Source organism: Rissa tridactyla, chromosome 7 (assembly GCF_028500815.1).
Source record: "Rissa tridactyla isolate bRisTri1 chromosome 7, bRisTri1.patW.cur.20221130, whole genome shotgun sequence".
Taxonomy (NCBI): domain Eukaryota; kingdom Metazoa; phylum Chordata; class Aves; order Charadriiformes; family Laridae; genus Rissa; species Rissa tridactyla.
In genome coordinates, this window is record NC_071472.1 from 18,196,312 (window position 1) to 18,210,241 (window position 13,930).

At 60.6% G+C, this 13,930-nt stretch overlaps 2 protein-coding genes across 8 annotated transcripts in view; both read right to left on the bottom strand.

The window, feature by feature from the left end:
* The window catches only part of LOC128912598 (solute carrier family 23 member 3-like), a 52,081-nt gene extending 45,713 nt beyond the window's left edge, over positions 1 to 6,368 (bottom strand). The window contains exons 1-12 of one of the 7 annotated variants that reach the window (XM_054208826.1): positions 5,787 to 6,368; positions 5,387 to 5,541; positions 4,868 to 4,962; positions 4,447 to 4,520; positions 3,954 to 4,135; positions 3,681 to 3,804; positions 3,166 to 3,313; positions 2,832 to 3,085; positions 2,534 to 2,639; positions 2,292 to 2,459; positions 2,015 to 2,110; positions 33 to 1,811 (exon numbers count right to left, since the gene is read on the bottom strand). In XM_054208826.1, coding sequence (XP_054064801.1) covers positions 1,462 to 1,811; positions 2,015 to 2,110; positions 2,292 to 2,459; positions 2,534 to 2,639; positions 2,832 to 3,085; positions 3,166 to 3,313; positions 3,681 to 3,804; positions 3,954 to 4,135; positions 4,447 to 4,520; positions 4,868 to 4,962; positions 5,387 to 5,541; positions 5,787 to 5,894 — 1,860 coding nt within the window. In that variant the 5' untranslated portion in view covers positions 5,895 to 6,368 and the 3' untranslated portion in view covers positions 33 to 1,461. The other 6 variants (XM_054208828.1, XM_054208827.1, XM_054208829.1 and 3 more) reach the window with 6 other exon arrangements.
* Positions 6,369 to 7,002: 634 nt separating this feature from the next.
* Positions 7,003 to 13,854, bottom strand: CNPPD1 (cyclin Pas1/PHO80 domain containing 1). Its single transcript, XM_054208838.1, has 8 exons — positions 13,551 to 13,854; positions 13,188 to 13,290; positions 10,542 to 10,623; positions 9,823 to 9,943; positions 9,595 to 9,723; positions 9,384 to 9,445; positions 9,029 to 9,146; positions 7,003 to 8,521 (listed from the first exon to the last, which is right to left on the bottom strand). Exons 1-8 carry the CDS (start codon positions 13,617 to 13,619, stop codon positions 7,895 to 7,897), a joined length of 1,311 nt encoding a protein of 436 aa, XP_054064813.1. The 5' UTR covers positions 13,620 to 13,854; the 3' UTR covers positions 7,003 to 7,894.
* Between the last annotated feature and the right edge of the window lie 76 nt (positions 13,855 to 13,930).

Consider the following 13,930-nt stretch of genomic DNA (forward strand, 5'->3'; position numbering starts at 1 on the left):
CCTTCTCCTTCCCATGCAGGCTGCAGCTGCCCTCAGGGCAGGGCCGGGGGAAGGTCGTCGTCCCAAAGGGTTTGCATCCCAAGGGGCTGCCAGGGGAGGTGGGAGCCGGCAGGGGCTTCGGGGTGCAGGATCCAGGCAGGGTGCAGGACAGATTGGGTTACATGGCCAGGTTAGGGTGCAGGACCCAGCTGGGCTTTGGTCACAGCTGGAGTGCAGGGGCAGGTTGGGCTGCAGGGGCAGTGTGTTACACCCCAAGCCCACTGGGTGCACAGGGCCCAGCTATGGGGATCACAGGGGGCTGGGGAAAGGGGGCTCATCCTGGGGCACCTGCCCACACGACAGCACCACATCCCTCCCACCCTGCAGGCACCTTTGGGTGTTTCTGTGCATGAGGGGGATGTCCAGGACCAGGTAGAGGGGACACCCACACCCTGGAGCTGTGGTCCAGCCCAAGCATGTCGCTCCTGTGGGCCAGCTTCCTTGTCCTCCCAGCCCAAGTCCATCCTTCCTTCGAGCTTGTACCTGGGGTCAGCTTGCATCACCCGAGGGCTGCAAAGCCCCAGCCTTTCCTACCCCACTGCTGGGCTTTTTCAGGCCGGTTCAGACTGGTGAAGGCAGCACAGGGCCCTGCTCGCAGACTCTGATCTGCTCCAAATGCTGGAGCCGCGAGCAGGGCTGGTGCAGACTCTGCTGGAGTCAGCGTAACCAGCCAGCAGTAGGAAACCAGTCCAGGCACTGAGCTTAATCACAGGGGTCAAAGGCATTGTTTTCTTGTCCAGAGAACCGCTGCTGGCTGGTTTAGCAGCAAGAGCAACACCTGAGGGACGGTTAAGTTGTGAGCACTCCTGAGATCAACCTGCTGCAGGGGAAAGGGTGGGGGTCACTTATTTGGGGAACTGAGCTGAGCTGCACCCCCAGCCTGGGGCATCCTGGTGTGCCAGAGCCAAGGCATTAGTCTACACCTGGTGCCATGGGCATCAAGGGGCCCTAGGGACAGCTGGGATAAGGCAGTGAGGAGGGGGACAGCCAGCCCTTCCTGAGTATGGTGCCGGCAGGTGGGCAGAGACTGGGGCAACTGCCCTTTGGGGCTGGCCAAAGCACCGAGCTCTTCCCCAGCCACCTCCATGGGGTGATGGTGGGCTTAAGGGGCACCCACAGCCCCAGCTGCAGTGGCACCAGGTGGCCACACCCTCCATGGTCACAGTCCTCAGGGCACCACGGGAGGGTGCCTGGCATCTCCCAGGTAAATCCTGGCTGGAAAGGAAATCCCGGGAAAGGGCAGAGGTTGTTCAAGGTTTTTATAGCTCGCTCCCAAGCGGGGAAATGAGGTTTGTGCTGGGAGTGTAGAAGTGCGGGGCCCCCCCAGTTGATGTGGGCTTCAGAAACGAGGAGCAAAGTGGCTTGCAAGCTGCCTTGGGGGCATAGCCCTGGTCCTCCATGAGGTGTCCCCACACTGTGGGGTCAGGCCTCAGTGTGCCACGTGGACATCTCCATCTCACTTGGCCTCGTGGGTGGCTGCTGCTCCCCTGAGCCAGGTCTGGGGAGCAGTTGTGTCCCTTCCCCTGGGGCAGCAGTCCCCTCCTCAGGGGCACGGCTACTCTCCTCCCCTTCCTCCTCCTCTTCCTCGCTCCCCGGGCAGAGGAAGCAGCAGGGGAAGGCTTTGCAGGATGATGGCATCAGCCTCCTCAGTCCAGGAGGGAGCCCATACACCTGGCTGGCTTCATCCCTCTCTCCGCAGGGGTGGTGGTGAGACCCTGGCCCAGCTTTCCTCAGCGACAGGTCAGAGAGAAGCCCTCGCTCCTCCAGGGTTCCTGCAACCAGGGCAGGGGGCAGTGAGATGGGGGCAGTGAGATGGGAGCCCCTTCCTCCAGCTGCACCAGCCCAGCCCAGAATAGCAGCAGGACCCCAGAGCAGGGCTGCCTGGAGGCAGAGCGGCTGGTTTGGGGATGGTCCCATGGCCAGATCAAGCCCTCAGAGCGCCGGCTCATGCAGACATGCTGTAGCATCCCCTCACCTGAGACTGTGTTCTCCATGAAAAATGACAAGAAGCCAGTTAAGAAGACAGGCACCATGAGCAGGGAGAGGAAGAGGAGGTCCAGGGGCACCCAGCCTGCAGGGACAGTGTCAGAATCATCCGGGATGGCCCAGCCCAACAGTAGAAAAGGGGCAGGAGCTGCCACAGCAGGCCCAGGGGCTGGAGAGCCACCCCAGCCTCCCAGGACATCGGAGATGTGTGGTCACCATGTCGCAGTGCCTGAGGCTTTGCCTTGCCTGGGTAATATCCCCACTACCTGTGGCCAGGTGAGCCGAAGCCACGCCGAGCCACCGTGGCACCAGCAGCGCCATGAACATGGCGAAGCCAACAATGAAGATGTTCCTCCCTGAGTCAATGTCCGCGTACTGGAAGTAGGAGATGCCCGTGCCCACGGCCACGGCGTAGGTGACGCAGAGGACCCCACCTGTGAGGGCAGGAGTCAGGCAGCGCCAGGCAGGCTACGGGCACCGCAGTGCAGGGCAAGGGCAGGGTACCCACCATGAATGGCCAGCGGGATGCGGGTGAGGAGCCCTGCCAGCCTCGGGGACGTGCCCAGCACCACACACACCAACGCGCTTATTTGCACCGAGAAGCGAGAGCCAGTCTGGCGGAAAGAAGGATGGGAAAATGAGGGTGAGGAGGGTCCCCCCCAACTCTGTCTCCCCCATAGTGCCATACAGACCTGCCTTCCCCAGCGCTGGCTCAGTGACAGCCTGGGTGCCACAGGTCCCCCACACCTCCTGCTCCGTTGCCTCCCCATCCCTTGTCAACCTTCCTCACCCCACCCCAGGCATACCTGTGTGAAGCCGATGGCACAGGCATTGGCGATGCTGGCAGCCGTGCCCCCTGGGGTGCCCAGCAGCCCTGCCAGGAGGCTGCCCAGCCCTTCCATGCAGAGCCCCCGGTTGCAGGCGTGGGGGGGCAGCCGGGGGGCTCGCAGCAGCCTCCCACACAGCACATAGCAGCCCACCGAGTTCATGCTGCATCCGATGGCCATGGCGATGCCCACTGCCAGCGCCTGGGGGGTGAGCAGTGGCCACCCCCACTCACCTGCAGCGGAGGGAGAGGGGATGGGTGACAGGGGCCCTGGCCAAAGGTGGATGGCTGCACCCAGCCCTGCCGCCCCCCACCTGCATAGGGGATGCGGAGCCAAGGGGCATGGAAGGTGCTGTTGGCCCAGGACAGCTGTGCCATGGCCAGGTCCAGCGATTCCCAGGGGATGTGGAGGTGGCTGAGGATGGCACAGACGATGCAGACACTAGCAAACGGGAGCAGTACCTGCAAGGCAGCAAGGGGAACCTCATCAGGGGACCCTCCTCCCCTGCCTGTCCCAGCCAGCACCCTGTCTGCTGTTCCCCAGACAGCAGGTCCTGGTCCTGTCACCTCTCGACAGCCATGCCACACCTCCCCTTACTGCTGCAAGGAGCATCCCAGACTCTGCTGCGCCAGTACCCTCGAGTGCAGGCCCCCTGCGCTCCCCCAGTGGCACCCACGCCCTGGGAGCTGCACCAGGACTTCTCACCCCTGCCTCTGCTCCCAGCACCCAGCTCTGCTCCAAGGCCACCAGGTCCCACCTAATCCCACACCAAGAAGCCAAGCACAGAGAGAAGCCTGGGCGCAGCAGAGGAGGTACAAGCCACAGTACCGAGAACATGCGCAGGGTGGGGAGAGATGGCTCCATGGAGCCCCTCTGAGCCTGGGGACAGGCGCAGAAGGGCAGGCGGCAGGACCCCAGGTGCTGGGAGAAGGTGACAGCAAGGAGCATGAGCCTAGGAGAGAGAGCACAGGTCACCATGCAACATCACAGCAGGGGGGCCCCAAATATGCGCTGTGCACTGCAGGGATGCCCTGTTCCTGTCCCCATGGCGAAGGGAAGCTGTGCGAGCTGCACACCACCATGGCCCTTGGGCTCACATACAGCAGCGCTATCCCCCAGTTAGTGGAGCAGAAGAAAGCAGCCTCCTTGTATGCGGACAGCCCAATGATGGAGAGGCTGGGGGCCAGGACCATGGGCCCGCAGCGCTGGGCTGCCCACCCAGACACACCAGACACTCCCAGCACCAGCTGAACCAGCCCAGAGACCAGCACAGCTCCAGAGACCTGTGGGAGGAAAGGACGGGACCTGTGGGGCAGGGTACATGGAGAGCAGCCCAACAATCTCCCTTGGCCACATTCCCACCACCCCAGTAGCATCATTTGTTGCCCATCCTCCACTCACCCCAAACCCAGGAGAACACATGCACCCACGTGCACCACCATCCCCACTGCCTTTGCACATTCCCTTAGGTCTCCCCTATTCACGGCAATTTCCAGGAGGGCTGGGAAAGGGACTGGGGGGTGAAGGGATGCAGGTGATAACAGGGGTGCTGGTGGAGCAGGAGGATGGGGACCCCCAGCCCAGGAGCACCCACCTCTCGCAGTGAGGCAGCCTGGCTCCCTGCGACGGTGCAGTGTGGTGCAGGGCATGCACTGGCCACAGCCGTGCCTGGAAGGGAATTTCGGAGGGAGGTGATGCATGTGGATGCTGGCATCCTGGAGCTGGGTCCAAGAACATGCAGCACAGGGGCTGCTTGCTGGAGAAGGGCCAGTGTGCCATCATCCCCATCATGTCCAGGGGAGGCAGCCCCAGGCATGTCACAGACCACAAATCTTGTGGTGTGGCCCCAGACACGTTGCAGGTGTGCTCAGGGATGAGGAGGGTGCTGTCACCACCACCGGAGGGGCCAGCAGACAGGACTCCTCATCCCTACCCCGTGCACCTTATCACCGCCGTTCCCCTGGCACCGGCATGGCCCTGACCCCATAGGACGCAGGCTCCAGGGCTGTGCTCACCGTTCCTGTCCATGCTGGCACTGAGGGAGAGGTGGGAGCCCAGGACCATGGCAGGGACCAAGTACTCGAAGGATGGGATTTGAACCAGCGGCAGCCTGGGGAAGGGGAAAGCAAGGGCACATTAGGGAGGAAAGAGCGGACAGGGTTGCTCCCAAAGCTTTGGCTGCTGGAGGAGTGAGATATAGGAAGCGGAGGAGGTGGGAACCCCAAAGCGGCAGGAAGGCACTCCATATCCCAACTATGCCCTAGCACATCCCAAGTGGCAGCACATGGGGTGTCCGTGGAGGTCAGGGGCTTTGCCACAGCACACATCCAGCCCCTGTGTGGGACATGGGCAGCACAGGCACCGGGTGGCCCGGAGGAGCTGCGTATGATGCGGGAGCAAGGCAGCAAGGAGCCCTTCCCACCTCCAGCAAAGCCTGTCCTCCCCCAGCCTAGGGGGGTGGGCAGAGACATGCCCTGCTGTTGTGTCACCCCCCTTCCAGTGATGGCTGCATCCCTTTCGTCCCCCTTGCTCACCGGCTCCCCAGGGTGGTCTGCAGCACTGTGGAGATGCCGCAGGCAAAGAGGCTGCGTGCCAGCAGCTCGCTGGTGGCCTGGGGCAGCTCCTCAGGCAGGGTGGGCAGCAGTAGGAGGTGGAAGATGCAGAGCAAAGAGGTCTGCACGGCCAGGTGCTGTGCGGGGAAGAGATGGGGCGGTCACGACTGCAGCCTCCTGTGCCCAGCACCCCTGGGTGGACGCGTGCTCACCGACAACCCCCGGGTGGCACCCACAACTGCCCACTTCCCTCCCAGCACACCCTGGCCAGAGCCCCAAGCACCCTTTGCCTGGCAGGATGCGGTCTCTGCCATCTGCGGGGATTCCAGCCCTCTCCCCATCACCCCATCTCTCTGGCTGGCTCATCATGGTCCTCCCTTACCTGAAGGGCAAAGCAACAGCTCAGCATCCAGGAGCACATCTTCCGTGGGAAGCAGGATGCGAGCGCAGGGCTCCTGGCACCAGGCACTCCACGGTGGCCCCCATTCATGCTGCTGCCTCCCCGCACTGCTCCCAGTTTACGGTGCGGAGGGGGTGGGCAGGCTCCCACTCCCACAAAGGGCTCCTCACAGCCCTCACACGGCTGAACTTCCACCTTCTGCAGGAGCTGCCCCAGGGTTAGCCATTAACTTGAGTTGGTGAGTAACCTGCCCTTGTGGCCAGGAATGCAACCTGGGTTGTCACCGCAAGGGCCAGGTGACAAGCCACTCATGGCCAGGACACCAGATGCTGTTACAGTGCCAACTGCCCACAGTCCAGGTCTCATCTCTGCCTCTTGTACACCAGGCAGGGACAGAGTAGCACAAACGCCTCTTCCTTCATGTGCTTGGAGCATCTCCACCAAGAGCATCCTCCAGCTCCAGTGTGCCCTGCCCCTGCTTGTTCCTCCCCAGCAGAACACCTCCTGCCCACCCAGTCCAGCATCACCCACGCAGTCCTTACCATCAGGCCCTGAGGAGCCCATTAAAAGCTGCACAGCCCCCCAGCCCACCCCCTCCCCTCCCAGGTCCCACCATTCCCCGCTGTGGGCACTGTGCCCATACTTGGAGGGTCTCCGATGGGGGTCTACCACATTCCCCGTGCTTCTATGAGGGGGGCACTGAATCCTGCTGCTGTTGGACAAGGACGCCAGGGACAAGAGTTGTTTGCTTGGCTGGGAAGGCTCCCAAAGGAGCACAGACAGGGGATGGCTTGTTTTTGTCACAGGGCAGAGATGGCTGTGCCACCGACCACAACAGCAACCCTGCCAATCCCTTGTCGCTTGGGGCTCACTCATTAACTGGACAGACTTTGTAGAGCAAAGAGCGTTGGAGACCATGCATTCCCCGCATTCCCAGTGATGGGGATCGTCCTCTCTCCCTACCCCTGCCTTCTCCAGCACCAGACTTGATGTCCCTCGTGTCACCAGAGGTTAGTCTCTTGAGTCCTGCAGGACAGGCCTCATTGCTCCTGGGCTCACTTGCCAGCTCTAGGATCTGCCTAGCACACCGGCTCGGAGAGCAAGCACTGCCTGGGGTAACCACACAGCTGCATCAATGGCGTTCCACAGTGGGGCACCCGTGCTGCCAGCACGGAGCAGCTCAGCAGGAGAAGGCAGGTGCACAGCAAGAACTACTTTTATTGGAAGAGGTTTGCATCTACAAAAGAGTGAAAAACAGGTGTAAAATCCACAGTTAAAAAGAAGGGGGACAATGAGTCGGGCTGGTCAGCAAGACAAGGTGCCGTCTCCCCGCCCCGAGGAGCAGTCAGGCACCATTTGCCAGCAGCCACAGGCAGCTGGGGTTTGGGATGGCATCACAGAGCACCCCAGTTTCAAAGCACCCAACACAAGCAAGATAAGGAAGCTCAACCTTAACCACACCTTACCACCTCCAAGCCCAGCGGGGCACAACCTTTCCCCGGAGGGGAAAGCCATATCAGGGTCCCCTCCTGGTGTGACCCTTGTACCTCCCAAGAAGTGGCCTGGCAGTCCCCAAGGGGAATTGCTGCTATGGCCAACCAGCTCGGGCTGCTCGCTCCCCCCTCCTTTGACCTCCTCTCCCCTCATCCAAGCACCCCACCTCTCCCTGGAGCACCCTGCCCCCCCCCCCGGCATCACTGCCCCAGCCCTTCCACCCTGCACACACAGCCCCGGCACCCTACATCCCACACACCACCTCTGCCCAGCACCACCAAGGGCCACCCATGCGCTGTAGGAAGAGATACAGCCCCCTTTCCCTAGCACCCCAGCCCAAGGGCACCCCATTTCTACCCTCCAGCTAGTAGGTTCCCACCCCAGCACCCCAACAGCCAACTCTGCCCCAACTTGTCCCAGCAGCCCCCAAAGTGAAGGACACCCCTGCCCTGGGTGGGGAGACACAAATGCTGGTTTGGAAGTAATGCAGGGGCCTCCAGCCCTGCGCAGCCCCAGGGATCGGGGTCCTAGAAGTGCAAGGAAGTGAGTTGTGTCACACTAGGAGGGAAGGGGAAAGGGGCTGCTGCCCCATGCTCCTAGCTGGGAAAAATGAAGCTCTTGATTCTACTGAGATCCATGGCAGTGTGCAAGGAGCACTGCCTCAGCCCCAAGGGGTCCAGCCAGTCCTTGCGGTTGGGGTCTCCATCCCATGTGGGGTCCACACCGGCTGAGCAGGCATGGCAGTGGAGCGCCGGAGGAGACGGGAGCATGGCGAGTCCAAAGGGGCCAGGCTGGCCAGGGGCTGTGGCAGGGGCGGTACGGTTAGATCTCTCACAGGCGGTGGGTAGTCTCCGGAAAGGGCCTTGCAGGGGGCTCCTGTGTTGGGCTAGATCAGGTGCCTTTGGGTAGGACAGAGCTGTCATCACGCTGCCCCACAAGTAGAGCGCAGTCGCTGTGACACCCCCATGACGCGGCTCCTCGGTCGTCTTGTTCTCCCCCACACAACGGGTGTTGCTGGCTGGGGAGACATCGGGCAGCTCGGGCTGGGGCTGGTCAGGGACTAGCTGGGCATCCAGCTGGCAACTGGCCTTCTCGGGGAACAGTGCAGGCCGGGGGGCGGCAGGGCTGACACTCCTCACGCACACGGACCGGTGCACCACAGTGACGGAGGTGAAGACAGCAGCAAAGCCGGTCAGGTACACAACACCCAGGAGGCAGGCCAGCTGCAGAGAAGCCGATGGTTAACCCAGACCCCCCAGCAGCGCCCCCCGCCCAAGCCAGTCGTGACCCAGCATGGCCATGTGTTGATGACCCAGCAGCTGCGGTGGCTAACAGCACCACCAGCACCAGGGCCGGATGGTGGGGAGCAGGCAGCCACATTGCTAACAGTGGGTGGCGCAGAGCCTAAATACCACAAACCAAAATGCCCCAGCTCAAACCTAACTGTTCCTGTTTAAATCCCCGGCCAGCACCCAGTTGCCTCCATGCCACCACCATGAACTTGCACCATGACTTGTGGGGCTACGGTCTGGCACAGACTAACCCAGCACCAGGCCGCACTGCCTCAGGCAGCACAGCTGCAAATCAGCATCTTCTGGCTTCTGACTGCTTCCCTTTTCAACAGGGAATAAACCAAGCTGCTACTCCCAGTGGAAAAGAGGGTCCTGCTCCAAACCCATGGCCTATTGGGCCCCACGTTCTTGCAAGTAGCTGCTGCCCCATGCCCTTACCTTCATCACTTGCTGGTAGAACTGTCCCAGCACATGCTGCCACATGGACTGCTCCATGAGGACACACAAATCCGTGTAGGTGAACCAGCCACGCCACATGCCCTGCTTTTCTGCCACGCTGCAGGAAAAAGACAGGGAATGGTGGATGTGGCATGGACCTTCTCCATCAAAGAAGCTTCAGCCCAGGCAGGCTTAGAGAAGACCCTGCTCAAGGTCAATGGAAGGGATCTGCAGAGCCTAGCTAAGGCTCACAGGTACCCCAACCTCTGATTTCACTGTAGCAGGGCCAGCTCCAAGCAGGGGCAGAGCCAGGGCTGCAGGGAGGATGAAAGGCTTACCCCCACCCCACACCTACCGTCCTTCCAGCCAGCTCAGCACTTCAAAGAGCTCACGGGGGTCTGTGTAGAGACTCCAGTCCTGTGGGGACAGCAGTGAAAGGTCAGGGCAGGCCACCCACCACCCAGACACATCCCTCTCCACTCCTTCACAGGAGTACCTTGGGGAAAAGCAGAAATCCAGACTCCCTTTAATGCCCCCTTTCCCCTGCTCCGTGAAGCCCCACTTACAATGGCGCTCAGGAAGTTCATCTCCAGTGTGTTCATGGTCTGGACATCCACCTTCCCTGCTGCTCCCCACTCATCGTTGAACACCTCCTCCTCTTCACCCTCATCATACAGGTACTTACTAGCAACCATCTAAAAGCAGCACAAAGGACAGGACACACATCTGAGTCTCCCCTGCACTCTTCCAGGCCTCCCTCCAACCCAGTGATCCCCATAGCCCACACCGCTCACCATGGAGATCAGGAAGAGGTCTGAAGATGAGATCTGCTGAAGGTATTCAGGGTTCCGGTGCCGAAGTCTCTCAATGTAAACCAGTGCCAGCATCATGGAGCAGGGCGAGATGCAAGCTTCCCTGTGGGACAAGGCAAGAGCCAACTCGAAGGTTATTTGGGTGCTACAAACATGCCAGTCACCACAGCACAACTTGGCTGCTCCCTCCCCATGTAGGTAGTGGGAAGGTTTGGTAAATAGACAGCTAGATACATCCCAGCCTTGCCAGCTCTGCACCAGCTGTTCTGAGCTGGAGAAAGGGAAAGCACAGGGGATGCAGGATGGAGAGCAGAAAGCCCCGGCTCCTGTTCCCAGGCATGGCCAGCTCCAAACTGAGCAGCCGTGCCTGCAGGCAGGCACACTGCGAGGGCTTGGCTGCCGAGAGCAGAGCCAGGGTTCAGACCTAGCTGCCCAGCGAGCTGCAGCTCCAGCCAGTACAGACTCCTGGTAACAAGAGCACCTCTGCACCCTAGAAAGCAGGGCGAACCTGAAGCAGGCCTGGCTGCGTCAGCAAGCCACTGTGCCTGCTGGCCTTGCCACCTGTCCCCAGCTCCTCTTTGACATTAATCAGGCCTAAGCACAAAGCCAGCGCTGGCCCAGGGGACAGCGGTGAGTCATAGGTGAGACCACAGCTCCCAGTTCTGACACAGGGCATGAAAGGGAGAGGTTTTGCTTCTTACCGAGATACATGAGACACGTATTTCTTCTGGAGTCTGCGGATAGGGCTGGGAGCCACTTTCTGCAGCAACTCCACAGCAATATCTAGGACAGAGAAGCAGAAAAAGGGCTTATAGCCCCATATGGCACCGTCCACCCCTACCCTTCCCCTTCTCTCTCACTAGCCCATTGAGTCTTGGTGTTTGCTCAGCCTCTCAAGTTTAATTTAAATTATGAACATAGGACAGGCCTTATCAGAAATCAGGGATGAGGGAGGGAGAAACAAACAAATAGGCAGGAGAACCAGACCAAAGCAGGAAGAGGATGTGAGTGTCCAAGGCCCAGCGGCAGTGCCAGATCCAGATTAGCATGTCTGCGTCATGGGGAGTTACCGGCAGTCAGCTGCACAAAGAGGCTAACACCCTCCCCTCACCCCACAGGACCTCAGGCAGCCCTTTTGGAGGCTTTCTAGGATCTGATGTCAACACCGGGTTTTCCCAGTCCTTTTGCTCCCCTCCAACCAGTATCCTCCTCCTCCAGAGCTAGTCAGCACTGACCAGCTTCCCCCTCACCTCAGCCCCAGTGCCCCCCAGAAGACGATGGGCAACGTATTCATGTAAGCAGGAGCCTGAAGGCACTAACAGGGCACAGAAGCAGCAATAACCGCACCCATGGACATGCCTCAGCATTCAAGCACTGAAAGGCCAGAGACTGGCGGCTGCTGGCAGATGGTTTCAGCAGCTCCCGTCTCACTTCCCAATGTGATAGGACCAGCTGGGAGCATCCCAAACAGCACTACAGTCTGGTGCTTGGCAAGGAGTGTTTGACAGGCAACTCCAGCTCCATTTTGCTGCTGAGCCCTTGGCTGACAGAGTCGAAGGCAGAGCTCATCCCAGCAGCCTCGCATTTGCGGCTCCCAGGGGAAGCATCACCACACAACCTCTTCTCTCTCCACATCCCTCCTTTCCATGACTCTACAGCAACCAAGAGAACGGCTGAAACCCACAGGAATTACTTGCCTGACAGCAGTCACCAAGCTCAGAAACACACTGCTCTACGGGACCTCCCCAGGTCATTCAAGCCACACCACTGCTGGGATCCACAGCCAGGCAGACACAGCTCCAGCCACCCGTTGGCAGCTCCCAGCCTCTTGCACAGCTGCTGCTCTCCCTGTCCTGCTTGGCCACCCTTGTGCCACCAAAACAGCCACTGCAGAGGCAGCAGCGATGGCTCCCCAGGCTCTGTCCCAACACAAAACCTAATTCTTCAGCCCACAAATCCAACCCACAACAGTGTACCCTGTCCTAGAGGACACGGAGAGTAGCTGATTGTTGTCCCCATCTCATGGGCACGATATGCTGAGGGTGGTTATGGTTCTTCGTTTCCAGAAGGAACAAATTCACTTTTCAACCTCTCTCCTCAGCCAGCCCCACACTGCCTCCTGCAACTGCCCGTCCCACCCCCCAACAATGCCACAGACCTTTTCCAGCTCCTCCTGCTACACTGGACGCTCCCCACAATTGCCTGTATCTTATTTGAAGAGCAGTGCAAGCAACGGCACAGCTGTACCAAGACAGATGTGGTAGCCCTAGGGCCCGTTTTTTGACAGCAGCTGATAGCAGCTGGTAAAGGGAAAGCTGTAAGAGCAGATAAACTCTCAGTGATATTCTCTGTACGTTGCTCCCGCCCCCAGCTGTTGGAGCCAAGGCATTTCCTGGGTGCGAGGCATTCTTTAGAGGTAATAACCCTCAACAGAGTCTCCTTCCACGAATGTGCCCTTTGAACTTTCAACTCTGGTAGTGTCCTGTGAAACAGTCCCGTCTTGCACCCGGTCGTGAGGCCAGCCCCAAGAAGGAGCCACGTGCCTCCCTCGCACCACCCATGTCAGAACTCATGACTCTCAGCAGCTCCCATGCAGCCGGCTGCCCTGCACAGCCCTGCTCCGTCACCACATGTCCAGCATCCCTCTCCTCGCTAAGGTATGTCGTGCGGAGCCTCTTGGTGACTTCAGGACATTTCCCCAAATATAACAAGAGTTTTGAATGCAAGCACGCTTCCCCAGCTGCTCCATGTCCCCTGCAAGCTGTGTCAGCATGCAGATAATGGAACCACTAATGTGACCTCACTGCAAAGGCCCTCCAACAAACCACTGCTTGCCCTTGACTGCTCCTCTCCACTGCCACCTGCACCAGCACCTCAGCCTCAATCCAGCCGCGTCCTTCTGCTCCTCCAAAACACTGCTGAATCAACAGGAACGAAAGGGATATGATCCAGACAAACACGCAGCAGGAAATTGTCCCCTTGGTGCTCACAGCTAGAAATTAAACGAACTCCCCAGCACCTTGCAGAACATAAGTTGTCTAAGACACCTCTCATCAAGAACAAGGACACAGCTTTCACTGCCAAGGAATTCACAAGGAACTTAAAGGACTCTGCACACCAGCAAGGTGCCAAAAACGCAGCAGCGGGCTAGACAGGGCAATAAAACAGAGAGCAGGAGCCATGAGGCTTTGGCACCCTGCCCGCTGTGCTGCATGCGGCAGGGACGGCTGGGCAGGGGTGGGATTTGGCGCTGGGGAGGGAGCGGGTGACTCGTTGGTCTCAGCCCCTGGGCTACTTCCAACCCCCTTGACTCAGCATTCCCATCTGGGGACAACTCCGCGACCCACCTGCCACCGGGCTGGAGAGATTATCCAGGCTGCAGTCTTTGTCCCAGCCATAATAGAGCCGCTTCCGCACCCTCTCGCTCAGCTGCTGGTGCCTGGGCAGGAACTGCAGGCAGACAGACACCGGGGGGGACGACGTGAGAAAAGCCCTGAGCCCTCCCCACACCGGGCTCCCCACCTCAATCCGGTTCACGAGGGGCCCGGCAGGGTCCCCAGGAGCTCAGCCAGGGGCCTGGGTGTGCGGCCACACGGGGCTCCTGGGGACAGGCTGTAAGGAGGGAACGCCCCAGGGGCCTGGGAACGGGTTGGGCCGGGGACACCGGGCTGGGAACACCGGGCACCATCCCGGGGACACTAGCCACTCACCGTGAACTCCTGGAAGCCACTGAGGGAGAACGTGCCCTCCTCGTCCAGCAGCAGCCCGTCCAGCTCCATCCCGCCCGCCCCCGGGGCAGGGGATACCGGGTCCCCTCCGGGGGTGCCGGTGCCTAAGTCGGGTCCGCTCCGGTGGCCGACAGCTGCCGGTCCCGCTGCGAAGGTGCGGCACCGTTCCCCTCCGGGGTGCCGGGCCGCTCCAAGGCCGAGTCCGGACCCGGTGACCGGAGTAGAGATGGCTGAGCCGCTACTAGGCCGAACCCCGCCGCCTTCCTCTTCCGGTGCAGGGCGGGGCGTGGGGGCGTGGCCCGGAGCGCGCCTGCGCACAGCGCTCCGCCCCTCTCGCCCCTCCCGGGCGCACGCGCCTCCGG

Bases quoted from the DNA above. Each gene is read 5' to 3' on its own strand.
- CNPPD1 (XM_054208838.1), bottom strand. From the start codon at position 13,619: ATGGAGCTGGACGGGCTGCTGCTGGACGAGGAGGGCACGTTCTCCCTC. The intron at 9,944-10,541 runs GTAAGAAGCAAA...CTTGTCCCACAG, and splicing joins TACGTGTCTCATGTATCTCG to GGAAGCTTGCATCTCGCCCT. The intron at 9,446-9,594 runs GTAAGTGGGGCT...CTGTCCCCACAG, and splicing joins TGAACTTCCTGAGCGCCATT to GACTGGAGTCTCTACACAGA.